Source organism: Natator depressus, chromosome 18 (genome assembly GCF_965152275.1).
Source record: "Natator depressus isolate rNatDep1 chromosome 18, rNatDep2.hap1, whole genome shotgun sequence".
Taxonomy (NCBI): domain Eukaryota; kingdom Metazoa; phylum Chordata; order Testudines; family Cheloniidae; genus Natator; species Natator depressus.
The window spans coordinates 22,349,369-22,363,593 of NC_134251.1; the positions used below are offsets into that span (position 1 = coordinate 22,349,369).

The 14,225-nt window shown below is 43.4% G+C and overlaps 1 protein-coding gene across 2 annotated transcripts in view; it reads right to left on the reverse strand.

Moving 5' to 3' along the window:
- DNAJC11 (DnaJ heat shock protein family (Hsp40) member C11) overlaps positions 1 to 13,924 on the reverse strand; it is a 72,434-nt gene extending 58,510 nt beyond the window's left edge. The window contains exons 1-2 of one of the 2 annotated variants that reach the window (XM_074975077.1): positions 1,464 to 1,556; positions 1,050 to 1,179 (exon numbers count right to left, since the gene is read on the reverse strand). In XM_074975077.1, coding sequence (XP_074831178.1) covers positions 1,050 to 1,137 — 88 coding nt within the window. In that variant the 5' untranslated portion in view covers positions 1,138 to 1,179; positions 1,464 to 1,556. Of the gene's footprint in view, positions 1 to 1,049; positions 1,180 to 1,463; positions 1,557 to 13,789 lie in introns of those variants that run through there. The other variant, XM_074975075.1, reaches the window with a different exon arrangement.
- Positions 13,925 to 14,225: the final 301 nt, after the last annotated feature.

Below are 14,225 nucleotides of genomic sequence, written 5' to 3' on the forward strand. Positions count from 1 at the left end.
CGGGAATGGAAACTCAGGACCCTTCAGTACAAAGAAACAAGCTAAATTTGCCTTTCAATTTGAAGTATTCGAGCACTGGTCTCTGTTCAAGGTACATTTTTTGAAAAGTTTAAACAAAACTAGAGATTGAAAAAATTAGTTACTACATTATAAAAACATTCTTGCAACTTCTTATTTAGTTATTTATTTAAAAACAGCTCTGATGGCTAGGGACCGAAAGTTGACATTTGACCTGGAAACAGCACTTTTCTGATTAAAAGTGCTTCTGTTAGAGAGACAATTGATTTGGTTTTGACCAAGTTAGGACATGTGCAAACACACACATGCACAGCACATTTTGCATGGCATTTTCTCATTAAATTTATATACGACAGAGCTAAGAAAGGGTCACACTAAGCATCCTGCACAGTTAACTTACCTACACAATGAAAAATTTAGTGGAGCTGCACAGTGAATGAGGCAAGGACTCCACATCTTATTGTAAGACTTCTTACCTCATTCAGTGAACACATCGCAAAGGTATTATTCTATGTTGTGATAATCTGTAGTATGATGTACAAAAACCCATCTACTGCATACTTTTCGTACAAGTGACTTTCATATAAATTTTTCACAATGATTTTTCATGCAATTGACGTTCAGGAGGTCTGGCCGACATGAGGTAATGCACAGAATAAGAAGGTGGTAAAAATGTGTGTTTTATATTGTGATTTAGCCATAGCTGGCAATCTAGACAGGTAAAAACCCATTAAAAATAAATTGCAATAAGAGATTATAAAAAATAAGGCCCTAACTGGATCCCAGTTCAAAATGCAACTCTTGCTCTTCTAATGTACTCATTTTCCATTCATTGGGCACATACTAGTTTCAAAAACAAAGTACTGATTTTCCAAAGCACCAAGTCAAATGTGCAAAATTAACCATCATCTTTAAAGAGCACAAAGGAATCTCTCTCTCTCTCTCTCTCTCTCCAGACTACACAATGCAAGCATCAAAAATCCAGCAACTACTACGAAGACAGTTTCTGCAAATCTAAGCCTTCCACTGACCTTCATAAGCCTGGTGAACAAGGTTAAACAGTTGCTCAGCTTGTGTTTTGAGCTCTGGGTCTCTGTGCTTGTCTGGATGGTACAACATACACAGTCGGCGATAGGCAGCTTTCAGCTCTTCCTGAGAGGCCTGTGAAAAGGAACAAAATTCATTTAGAGCACAGACAATGTTGTTTAAGCATTATTATCAAAATCAGCCCTGAAACGGGAATCCATCAGACACATTCCAGCATATTTAGTTATACTAACTACAGAGTAAAATGAAATTATACTTTATTACTTAAATACAGCTTTTCACATGGGATAATAAAATATTAGCACCAATTTTGATGTGACATGTTTTCCAAGCTGTCACAACAGTACCAGCTTGCATACCTGAGTGTAAAAGCAATACCCAATAACAAAATACATTACCTTTGTGTGCACGTTATTTTAATTAGACCACGCCAGCATGTTCCCATTTCAGTTTTGTGTGGCATGGGATAGCTACAGCCAACTCTGAAGAAAGAGTATAAAATCTCAGGGTTTCACACCAGACCCCTCCTGTATTTTAATTCCAAAACGTCAAACACAAATCAACTTTGAAAAAAACAAAACAAAAAAACTGTGGACATTCCACATTCTGCAACAAAGTTGGAGAGTTAAGCATAAAATTCCACAAACATATCTCTCTGCTATAAACTGTGACAGTAGCTTTCCCATGTAGCAAGACCAGTACTCTCTAGCTCACAGGCATATAATCCTCTCTAGACAGACACACTAGTCCGGTAGCAATTTGAAGGACAAATAAAATGAGAATATTCCACTAAACGCATGAAGAAAAATTTGCTTCTTTACTGCATCCACGCTGGATTGTTTAGATACAGCCTGGCTCTACTCCAATGACATTTGGTGGAGACAGATTTTGGATGGCTCTTTAGGAATCAATGGAGTAACAAAACATTCCTGCCTCTCCAAAATTATGACAGCAAGACCGAATTACTAGTTATTCATACTGTGTAGCACGAGACAGGAGGTTGGCTTTCTGCGCGGAGGGATGGCTTCAGAGTGCAATTGCTGTAATAGCATCCCAAGCATTAGCTGGGTTCTCTTTTAGTAACTGTGGTCACCCTTCCACTATGGCAAAGGATCAAAGAGGTAAGATGCTGAAGGGGTACAAAGATTAACATGTGAATAAAAGGTCACAAAGAAAAATAATTCATGTTTATAGAACACTTTAAAGGCATTTATTTAACTAAATTCCACTGACATTTAATGCCTTTCAATGACTAAGGTTTGCATAGCTGTTTACCTCAAACAAAGGTGTCATAGCATTTTGTGCTTCAACCTAATCCCCTCTCTCAAGTCAGAAGTGATCAAGAGAAAACGAAGAGTCAGGCTCTACCTGACAACTGTGTTCATTTTAATATGTAAAATGGGATGGACACCATTGTTGTGAGCCGTTAGAGCTACTTCTCTCTTCTTCAGGTTCTTCTGTTTCATATGAATATTTCCAAGTCAGAAAGCAGTAGGGTGATCTTCTAGACTTGCCTGGCTCAAGAAAGCAAATGTACCAAAAGAGCAGTGATTTTTCCTTCTGCATCCCCTTGTGCTCTCTTGGTTATTAAAATGAAACTAGATGAGAAGGGAGTGGAATATCCAGTTCCACTATGACCTTTTAAAATCAAATTAATGATAAATGGCTTAATGTGCTATTGATTAATAGAAATGAGCGGTTTCATTTTTCATAAATATCATGTTCACTAAAATGTTATATTGGGCCTTTCATCATAAGTGAATAGCTAAGGTCATTGGTTCAATATTTCATGAATGATAACTTCTTTGAAGCCACTACAGAAATACTGACAACATTTCAAATTATAATGAGATACATAAGTCACTAATAATGATGTTTTAAGTTATATTCTTATTAATAAAACTCTGAGCAAAATTAAGGTGCATTATCCCCCTATTTGGGGATTAAACAGATTCATTTAGTGTCTCAATCATCCAGTTACACTTTCATAGGGTCTAAATCTATTGTAGATTAAATGTTTATATACTAGAAAATTGCTAGTGAATGGGTTTAGTCTTCTCATCAGGACTGTAAAGTTCAGTGGCCATCTATTTTCAGATTAGGTGCTACACCATACTAAATTGAGTTTCCCTTCTAGAATTCGTTTCACACCATCACCAAGCTGACTACAAGAAAGATGTGTGCATTTTGATTTTCAAAAAGGATTAATTAAAAATATTCTCTTTCAATATGCATTCCTTTGGATAACACTCTAGTCCAGTTTCATTTGCATGCTGCATTCTAACATAGGATTATTGCAATTATAGTGTGTGTACTGAGGAGTTTCTAATGTAGCTAAATCAAGCCCTTAAGGCTTTGGTGGCCCCAAATATTTATGTACCTCCCTACTTCATATTCTTAACCCTTTAGTCCTGATGTGCTCATACAAAATGACATGTCAGGAACTGATCAGAACTCTAAGGCACCATTTATACGAGGCAAAAAGACACTGCAAATTATCAGTGATGGGAACACTGAGCTTGCAAAGCACGTACTGAACCTTGCAGTAAGGCTCAATCTTTTTTGTACCAGTTGTCCCAAGCATTGTAACCAAGATCTAGCACACGTCCAGCTGAACCAGAACAATATACAACAGTTTCTCAATTCATTTGGAGGAAGCTTTGCACCTACACCGATTTGGGTCAGACAACACAGTCTCAAGTGCCAGACGATATACATCTCTACCCTGTCCTTCACCACATACAACCACACTACCACCACCAACATGGCCCAGTGTTTGGACGAAATCTGCTCATGGATAAAGAACAGCTGGCTGATGCTAAACCTGAACAAAACAAATGATGATGGTGGGCAGAGGAAAGCCCTTTGAAGCGTATGCAGCCTTGGTGCAGTCTCCTTTGGTTGAAGGTGGACATCCACAATTGGTCAATTTGGTCCATAGTCTAGGAAAAGTCTTGGATTCCTCACTGACACTATATTTTCACACAGAAAGCATTAGTCACAGATGCTGCTATCACCTCGGTTGGCTAGTGACCTTTGTCACTGCTCGACAGGACTACAGCAACGTGATATATCTGGGCAGGAAGTATTCAGCACTTAGGAAACTCTAATTAGTACAAAATGCTGCAGTGCATCTCCTCAACAACAGAAGCTACTATGAGCCCACCAAACCTGTCCTCTGCTCCCTACAATGTGCCCTTGTTGCCAAGAAGACTAACGGCATTTTGGGCTGTATAAGTAGGGGCATTGCCAGCAGATCGAGGGACGTGATCGTTCCCCTCTATTCGGCATTGGTGAGGCCTCATCTGGAGTACTGTGTCCAGTTTTGGGCCCCACATGACAAGAAGGATGTGGAAAAATTGTAAAGAGTCCAGTGGAGGGAAACAAAAATGATTAGGGAGCTGAAGCACATGACTTATGAGGAGAGGCTGAGGGGACTGGGATTGTTTAGTCTGTAGAAGAGAAGAATGAGGGGGGATTTGATAGCTGCTTTCAAATACCTGAAAGGGGGTTCCAAAGAGGATGGATCGAGACGGTTCTCAGTGGTACCAGATGATAGAACAAGGAGCAATGGTCTCAAGTTGCAGTGGGGGAGGTTTAGGTTGAATAGTAGGAAAAACTTTTTCACTTGGAGGGTGGTGAAACACTGGAATGGGTTACCTAAGGAGGTGGTGGAATCTCCTTTATTACAGGTTTTTAAGGTCAGGCTTGACAAAGCCCTGGCTGGGATGATTTAGTTGGGGATTAGGTCCTGCTTTGAGCAGGGGGTTGGACTAGATGACCTCCTGAGGTCCCTTCCAACCCTGATATTCTATGATTCTACACTGGCTCCCCATAGAAATTCATCTCAAATTCAAGGTTTTGGTCCTTATCTACAAGGTACCCCACAGCCTGGGCTAGTGCTACTTAAGGCTGTGAGATGAAAAATGTGGTCAACTATGTTCCTTTGACACAACAGGTAAAGCTCATTTGTGCAGGACACAGAACTTCTGCAGAGGCCAGTCTGAGACTGTTGAATTAATTCCCCCAGGAACTAAGGACTATCACAAACTCACACCATCTTACATCTTTCTCTGAAGCACATGATATTGGCCCTTCTCAGAAACATGTACCGGACTTTCTAGGCCTATTGGCTCATCTGTTTCTCTCTGTGTCCTTATACTTCACTGATCACCAAAATATTTGAGTGCCTCACAAATTGATTAAAGTGAACACAAGATGATCCCTCTCTTTTTCTCCCCTTCCGTGAATTAATTCACATTTTCCTTTATTTTAAAATTATATATTTGATGGGTCTATTGAGGGAAGGCTTGGCTGAAACCATGGTGTTCACATTTTGCTCTGAAGTTGGTATAGAGCACTTCATCTTGAAAAACATCTTTGCCTGTATGTCCCTAATGACATCTGCACAGCTCTGGGAATAATATCCTTCACGAATCACTGCAGAAGAACATGTTAACAAGCACAAAAAGCCCTTGTTTTTGTAGGGCCTGTGAAAAATATGGCAATGTCCTGGACAAACCTTACTGAATTAAGCTGAACTTTATTTAAATAAATTTAAGTATCTTAGGAGCTGATCTTAAAAATGCAAATGTTTGTATGTTATTGTGGGCTTGTGTGCAACTTGTCAAGGAGACATGGCTAATATAAACTTTGGGAAGTACTATGAGCCTCAAAGGACTCTTTTAAACAACAGCTAAAATAAGAATGAACTGCTAGTTAAAGCGGTTTCCCAGAATGCAAATGTATCTTCTCTGATTATGCAAAAATTCAGCCTTTGAAGCTTTGCAAGGTGGGAACCTTTTATCTGCTGATCACCTGTCACATGAGGACAAATCAAAGACCCAAAAACCGTATAAAGAAGTAAAGCACAGATTTCCTGGTTGTACTTACACTGAGCAAAAGATGTAATGATCTGGTAACTACAGGAAAACCCCTGGGTGGGGTTTAAAGGGCTGCTCACCAGCCAGAGCTCTTGTTGGAGTAAGGGGGTGACCTCTGGTAAACTTATCTGCATGCATGTAGGTTCTTTTATTGTTTTAATGTTTTTTCAGTAAAGCTTTTACTTTAAGAATAAATGTGCTTGCTTAGGAAGAGGTGTAGTAACTTAACTATAGGAATTACACTGTTTCCTGTCTCCAAGAAGATAAATAAAGCAGGGTTGCTTAGGCAGTCTGACTTTTCTGAGGAATTCACAGTGTAGGTAGAGATCTATGCAGTCTGGAAATACCCAGTCAGGAGAGAGGGAGATTTGTGTCTCCACCCAAGAGAGGCAACAACTAGAGAGCTGAAAGTTGTAAGAATGGGTCTGTGATGAAGTGGGACTGTTCTTAATGTTTCCTCTAAATACTGTAGGGGTGCCTCAGTTTCCCCTATGCATTTCTTAAGTCTTCAGGTGGTGGGATAAGAGGGTGTGATTGTTGCAGAGCAAAGGGCCAGGGTACATAAATGGCCGACACTCTGTCTCCTGGCAACTGATGGCCTGGGCCCTTCCCCCCTGCAAGGTGATAGCTAAAGGGGTTGGAGAACAAAGGAATCAGGTGACCTCCTGGCCCGGGAAAGGGACAAAGCCCAGAGGAGGAGGGACTGGAGGGTGAGGCACTTTGAGGAAAAAGATTACAAAAAAAAAAAAAAAGTTGAGTAGCCACATGTTTTAAAACACCTAAACAAAATGAACAGGGCATGGAAGGGAAAACCATTTTTAAAAACTTTCAATCCAGATGGGGAAAAACAATCTTATGTTGCATTCCATTTCCGCCTCCCTTTCTGGTCTGTTTATAGTTTATAAAATGCTGATCCTACAAATGCACATGTGAGTAACTTAAGTGTTCACCTCATCAGAGCCTTACACTGTAATTTTCTCAGGCAGGGACCTGTCTCAAATGCTTGTAAAGCAAATAATATATTTGTGGGCACTACATAATTTTTTTTCATTTTAATAATCTACAGTGTTATCAGTAACTTTAGGAAAGAAGTTAATTTGAAATATATGATTATGTCGATATCTGTTTATCAGAACACTGATTTCTGCTTAATTAGAAACACAGGGAGGGAAGAAGGCAAACCAATGTCTGCCAAACAGAAAGAGGAAAACTGGTAAGGAACAAACTGTGATTTTCATCTTCTAGGAAAACAATCAGACTATGGAGAGCTGGACCTGGCACACACAACGTGAGGAGCCATATAGAAAGCATGTCCAATTTCACACTCTGAACTCCCAGGTCAGCAGAGGCTGGCAGTGCTGTGAATGATTTAAACAACTGCTATAAACAAAAATTTCCAATAACCGGCAATAAGAAAATTCCTGCCTGACGTGTCATGTTTTTACAATGAAATTCTCCTTCCCATCCCCTTATTTTTGAATACAGACTATGCAGTTTCCAGTAAACATTACACAGTAAGAGGTTTTTAAGAAGCTTTCCACAGTGCTAATGAAGTGTCAGAAAGGAGGCACTTCTACTGATGCTTAATGCCTTAACAGCATGGTGACAAAACATGCCTAGGATTTGGGAAGAGATATTTTTCACTCAGCTGTACCACACAAAAGGTGGTAACCGAACTAATGCAATCAAACATGAGTTTGTTCTTTTTTTCTAACTTTTTAGCAATCTTTCTTTAGCAAAATAACTGCTGATATCACAGCAAGAGCTGTACATTAAGTTCTTAGTTTCAAAATTAAATAGGAATTTCTGTGATGTATAGCTTTTTTTTTTTTTTAGAACTAATTTAAAATTTATCTTGGGCACTTTGTTTTTTGCCAATACAACTAGTCAACAGATCCCAGGCAGAGTGAACACAATCTCTTTTCTATGCACACTACAGAGTGGCCACCTTTGCTACTAAATGAACCAATAAACTAAAACAAGAAAGTTTCATAGGTGCAACTCTTAGTCCTTAAGAACTTACTTAATTATTCACTTCTTTCAAAAAATCTTGTCAAACTACTGTAGAATCAGAAACTCTAACGAAACTGTGACTGTAATAAAAATGTGACAGGATTTCAGTGGTTAGAGTAGAGTGGGGAGTCAGGACTACCGGGTCTTATTTCCAGCTCTGAAAGTGATTCGTTGTGTAACCTCTGGCAAGACAATTCACCTTTGTGTACTTCAGTTCCCCCATCTCTAATATGAGGGTAGTCTCTACCTCATGAGCCCCATAAGTTAGTGTTACTAAAATTAAGTTCCTTGAATAGAAGTTTCCATAAAAGTATCATTAATTGACTTTTTTGGGTACTCCAGGGTTCAAATCACCTTGAAGTGAAATTTAACTATGAAATTGATAGCGACAAGCAGAGCAACATACCTATAGCACAAAGCATGCAATATCAGTTCCAGCTGTGCTTGTTCTTGTTGATCCATTGTTTACGAAAAGAAACCTAGTTGTTTGTTTGAACTTTGCTGGGAGTAGGCAGTATTAGTTCTTACAAGCTATTAGAGCTGCTACAGAAACAGCTGCTTAGCACAGAAGGATACAATTGAGATTCACCATATCTGTAGCTTACGTACAAACTGGATAATTAAATTAGATGAAATGCATTCATGCAATTCCTATAAAAAAGGCATGTTGCAGAAAAAAACTTGACCTGTAATCAACCAACATGTAGTTCATAATACATTGCATACTTTTGGGCAAGACTCAAAATATTTGTTTCCTTATTAGTTTTTTGTTTCCTTATTATTTGTTTCCTTATTAGTTGTAATTGATTTATTTGGTATTTAGTGTGCAATACCACCTTACAATGCTGTACACACATGCTATCTTTAGTTTTAAGACACATACAGTTTCATTCTGTTACTCAGAGAAAGGCCTTGGGCACCTGGTGCCATAATATCTCTAAGACCACGACTTTCTTTTTACAGTAAAAAGCACTTTCCAGAGCCTTCTTTTGGGCACTGCACACAGTTACACCTAGGTTGCAGATAGATCTAAAGTTCATAAAAGCACCTTTACCAGATGTACACTGACAAGCTGACCCAATCTTCCATTGGGCCCAGCACAGAATTAGATGCAACAGAATCTAGTTAAGTCTAGTTTTTCCATTGGAGGAAACGAAAATGCTTATTAACCCAGAGACCAAGTCGATTCTATCCTCCTCCCCACAAATCAGACATGGGATCTCTCTAGCCTAGTCTCGGACAGGGGCCAGCAACAGCAGCTTCAGGGTGCTCGTGGCCCTACAGTAGGCAGCAAGAGAAGAGACCAGTCCAGGGAGAGGGAGTCTGTGTCACTGAGAACTTGGAAGAAAATGATCGTAACTGCTTATGGATCAATGTCCTAACAGATAAAACACAAGATGGGGTACTAGTTGGTGTCTGCTACAGACCACCAAATCACACTAGGAAACAGGATAACTGGCTCCTTATGCGCCTATCTACAGTGTGCAGGGAGAAAAAAAACTGTGTGATCATCAGGGATTCAATTTGAATGACATATGCTGGAGATTTCATGCTTCCAGTATAAAAACATCCTTGGAATTTCTAAATATTATAGATGACAATTTCCTAACTTAACAAGTGTTGCAACCAACATGGGGTAATTCTATATTAGACCTTCTCCTAACAGATAATGAGGAACTGACCTCAAAACTAAAAGACAGTGGTAGCTTAGGTAAAAGTGATCATGACCTGATCATACACACACACTTGGTGCTTTAATAGGGCCAATTTCACAAAGCTGAAAACAATTATGAGCCAGTTCACCTGAGAGGAAGAATTTAAACAGAAAAATGTGAATGATAATTGGGAATCATTTAAGAATTTGCTAGATGTCCAGAAAGCCACAATCCTATAACTGAGGAAGAAGGCTGTCCTGGTTAAAAAACCAACCTGGTTTAAAGGGGAAGTGAACGCAGCTGTAAAAAATTTAAAAATATATAACAAATGTAAGAAACGGGAAGTTGATAGCAATAAATATAAACAAGAAGTTAAGAAATGTAGAAATTTGATAAGGGAATTCAAGGGACACAAGTAGAAATCTATTGCCAGCAGAGTTAAGGACAATAAGGAGAAGTTTTTAAAATATATTAGGAACAAAGAATCTCATCAATGGCATCGGTCCATTACTAGACAGAAGTGATAGAAATATCAATAATAATGCAGAAAAGGCAAAAGTGTTAACTAAATATTTCTGTTCTGTATTAAAAAAAGAAATGATGCAGTCTCATCAGATGGTGATAACACTCTTCATATTCCATAACTCTAGAGCAGCAGTCTCCAACCTTTTTATGCCCCACGTCACTTTTTGAATTTAAGCGCAACCCCGGATCTACCCCACCTGTTCCCCGAGGCTCTGCCTTCCCCAAAGCCCCCCCTCCATCCCGCCCCCCTTGTTCACTCTCCCCCACCCTCACTCACTTTCACCAGGCTGGGGCTCGGGAGGGGGTGCGGGCTCTGGGCTGGGGCCGAGGGATTCGCAGTGTGGAAGGGGGCTCTGGGCTAAGCCTGGGGCAGGGGGATGGTGTGCAGGAGGAGGTGAGAGGTGCAAGCTCTGGGAGGGTGTTTGGGGGCAGAAGAGGGCTCTGGGCTGGGGAGAGTGTTGGGGTACAGGAGGGCGTGCTGGCTCTGGGAGGGGGGTCAGGGCTGGGGCAGGGGCTTGGGGTGCAGGAGGGGATACAGGGTGCTGTTTCTGGGAGGGGGCTCAGGGCTGGGGCAGGGTCTTGGGGTACAGGATAGAGTTTGGGGTACAGGAGGGGGTATGGGGTGCTGGCTCTGGGAGGGGGCTCAGTGTTGGAGTGTGGCCTCCCAGCGGGCAGCACTTACCTCAGGCAGCTCCCTGTCGGTGGCGCAGCGAGTCTAAGGCAGACACCCTGCCTGCCGCGGCCCCACGCCACTCGTGGAAGGGGCCAATGCACCCCTGTGGGGGAGGGCACGTGGCTCTGCGCACTGCCCCTCTCTGCAGGCACCGCCCCCAAAGCTCCCATTTGGTCAGAGTCCCCCATTCCCGGCCAATGGGAGCTGCGGGGGCAGTGCCTGCAGGCATTAGCAGCACATGGAGACCCCAGGGCTGCGGGGACATGCTGTCCGCTTCTGTGAGTGGCGTGGGGCCATGGCAGGCAGGGAGCCTGCCTTAGTGGCAGCCCGCTACGCTGCCGCAGCCGGAGATCGCGATCGACCGGGAGAGTCCCCAGGATCGACAGGTTGGTGACCACTGCTCTAGAGAATGTTAACCCGCAGTTACTAAGGTTAGACATCATTAAATCAGCACACTGAAATAACTTGCCTCCAAGAATTTTACAAGACTTGGCTGAGGAGCTTGCTGGACCATCAATGTTGTTTTTCAATAAGTCTTGTAGCACTAGGGAAGTTCCAGAAGACTGAGAGAAAGCTAATGTCGTGCCAATTTTTAAAAATGGTAAAAGGGATGACCCGGGAATTAAAAGCCTGGCAGCCTGACACTGATACCAGGCAATGGAATGGCAGATGAAGGACTTGATTAATAAATAATTAAAGGAGAGTAATGAAATTAATGCAAATCAACAATGGCTTTATGGAAAACAGATCCTGTCAAACTAACTTGATATCTTTTTTTAATGAAATTACAAGTTTGATCGATAAAAGTAATAGTGTTGATGCAATAGAATTCTGTAAGGTGTTTGACTTGACACTGCACATTTTGATTAAAAAACTAGAACAGTATAAAATTAACATGACACTCATTAAACGTACTAAAAACTGGTTAACTGATAGGTCTCAAAATATAACTTGTAAACAGGGAATCATCACTGAGTGGGTCTGTTTCCAGTGAAGTCCCACAGGGATCGGTTCTTGACCCTATGCTACGTAACCTCTTTTTTCAATGACCTGGAAGACAATATAAAATCATTCCTGATAAAGTTTGCAGATCCCAAAAATTGGGGGAAGGGTAAATGGACAGGTCACTGATTCAGAGTGATCTAGATCCCTTGATAAACTGGGTGCAACGAGTGGTAAGCTGGACGCAGGGAAATATGCATTTTAATGGTTTAATGTAAATATATACACCTGGGAGCAAAGAATGTAGAGCATACTTAGAGAATGGGGGACTCTATCCTGGAAAGCAGTGACACTGAAAAAGATTTGGGGGTCATGGTGGATGAGCTGAACATGAGCTCCCAATGCGACTCTATGGCCAAAGAGCTAATGCAATCATGGGATGCATAAACAGAGGAATCTAGAATAGGAGAAGAGATTATTTTACCTCTGTACTGGGAACAGGTGCAGCCACAGCTAGACTACTGTGTCCAATTCTGATGCTCACAATTCAAGAAAGATGTTGATAAACTGGAGAGGGTTCAGAGAATAGCCACCAGAATGATTAAAGGATTAGAAGACATGCATATGTGATAGATTCAAGGAGCTCCATCTATTTAACCCAGTGGTTCTCAACCAGGGGTACGCAGAGGTCTGCTAGGGGGGAACGTACATCAGTGTATCTAGATATTCACCTAGTTTTACAACAAGATACATAAAAAAGCACTAGAGAACTCAGTACAAATTAAAATTTCAAACAGACAATGACTTGTTTATATTACTGTATATACTATACACTGAAAAGTACAAGATTTATATTTCAATTGATTTATTTTATAACTATATGATAAAAATGAGAAAGCAAGCAGTTTTTCAGTAACAATGTGCTGTGACACTTTTGCACTTTTATGTCTGGTTTTGTAAGCAAGTAGTTTTTTTAAGTGGGGTGAAACAGGGGGTACACAAGATAACTCAGACTCCTGACAGGGGTACAGTAACCTGGAAAAGTTGAGAACCATTGACTTAGCTTAACAAAGAGAAGGTAAAGGAGTGATTTGATTAATCTGTAAATCAGTACACGGGGAACAAATATTTAATAAGGAGCTCTTCAATCTAGCCGAGAAAGGTACAACGGGACCAATGGCTGAAAGCTGAAGCTAGGGCTTGGCTACACTTACATTTTATAGGTTTCAGAGTAACAGCCGTGTTAGTCTGTATTCGCAAAAAAGAAAAGGAGGACTTGTGGCACCTTAGAGACTAACCAATTTATTTGAGCATAAGCTTTCGTGAGCTACAGCTCACTTCATCGGATGCATCCTGTGGACATTTTATAACGCTCTAACCTGCTGGCGCGGGGTGTGGAAAACCACCGCCCTGAGTGCAGAAAGTCGCTTTACAGCGCCAGTGTAGACAGGCCCTGAGCGCTGGGAGCTGCTCCCCGCCTGGGGGCGGGTTACCGGGCCTCCCCCGCCGCGCTCTGCGGTTTCCCGCGCAGCCATGCCCAGGACAAACTCGGCCGGGCGAGACCCGGGAGGCGCGTTAACCCCGGAACAGCTTCCCCAGGGCGGGGGAGTCTCCGTCCCTTCCCACGCCGGACTCAACACCGGGGGCCTGACTGCGCTGCCCGCTCTCGGGTTGGTCGGGGCGGCCTCTGGCCGGCGCTCGCCAGGCGCCCGGGCTCGCTGGTCCCGCCCGCCCGGGAAAGGCTGGCCCGAGCGGGGGGCGGGTCGAGCCGGGCGCTCGCTCCAGGCCCCGGCCTGCCCCGGCCGGCGCGCGAGAGAAGGGCGGCTCCCGCGTCCCGCCCCCGCTCCTTCTCCCCTCGCCCGCGCCAGCAGACGCCCCGGGGGGAGCCTGGGGCCGGGGCAGGCACGACCTCCGCCGCCCCGCTGGCGGGCCCGCAAGAGCCGTCGGAGAGGCGGGGGCCGCCCGGGCACCGGGGTCATAGGCCCGGCCTCGGCCCGGCGCCCCCCACCAGCGCTGCGGCCCGCCGCCCTCACCTCCCGCCGCACGTTCAGCAGCGAGTAATAATCCTCGTTCTCCGGCACCTCCTCCCCCAAGGCCGCCGCCATCTTGCCGACCTCTCACCCCGCGCCGGGGCGGGACTAGGGGCGGAAGAGAGCCGGCAGAGGAGGTCGCGCCACCGCCACAGCGCCCCCGGCGGAGCGGAGGGGCATCGGGAGGCAGTGCGCATGCGTATCACGCACCGAGCGGCGGGGAGCACAGCTGCCGGCGGGCGGCAGAGATCACGTGGGGCAGATGTCAAGAAGACGGCGCGCGGGTGAAAGGAGCGAATGGGCTGTCCTCTAGTGCGCATGCGCTCCGTTACGTCGGCTCGCAAGTCTGAGTTGGGCGGGAAGAGGCTGGGAAGGGGGCGGGGCCGCATCGCCTGAGCCCCGTGACCCCGCCCGTGAGGTCCGTGCCCCAGGGACTGGC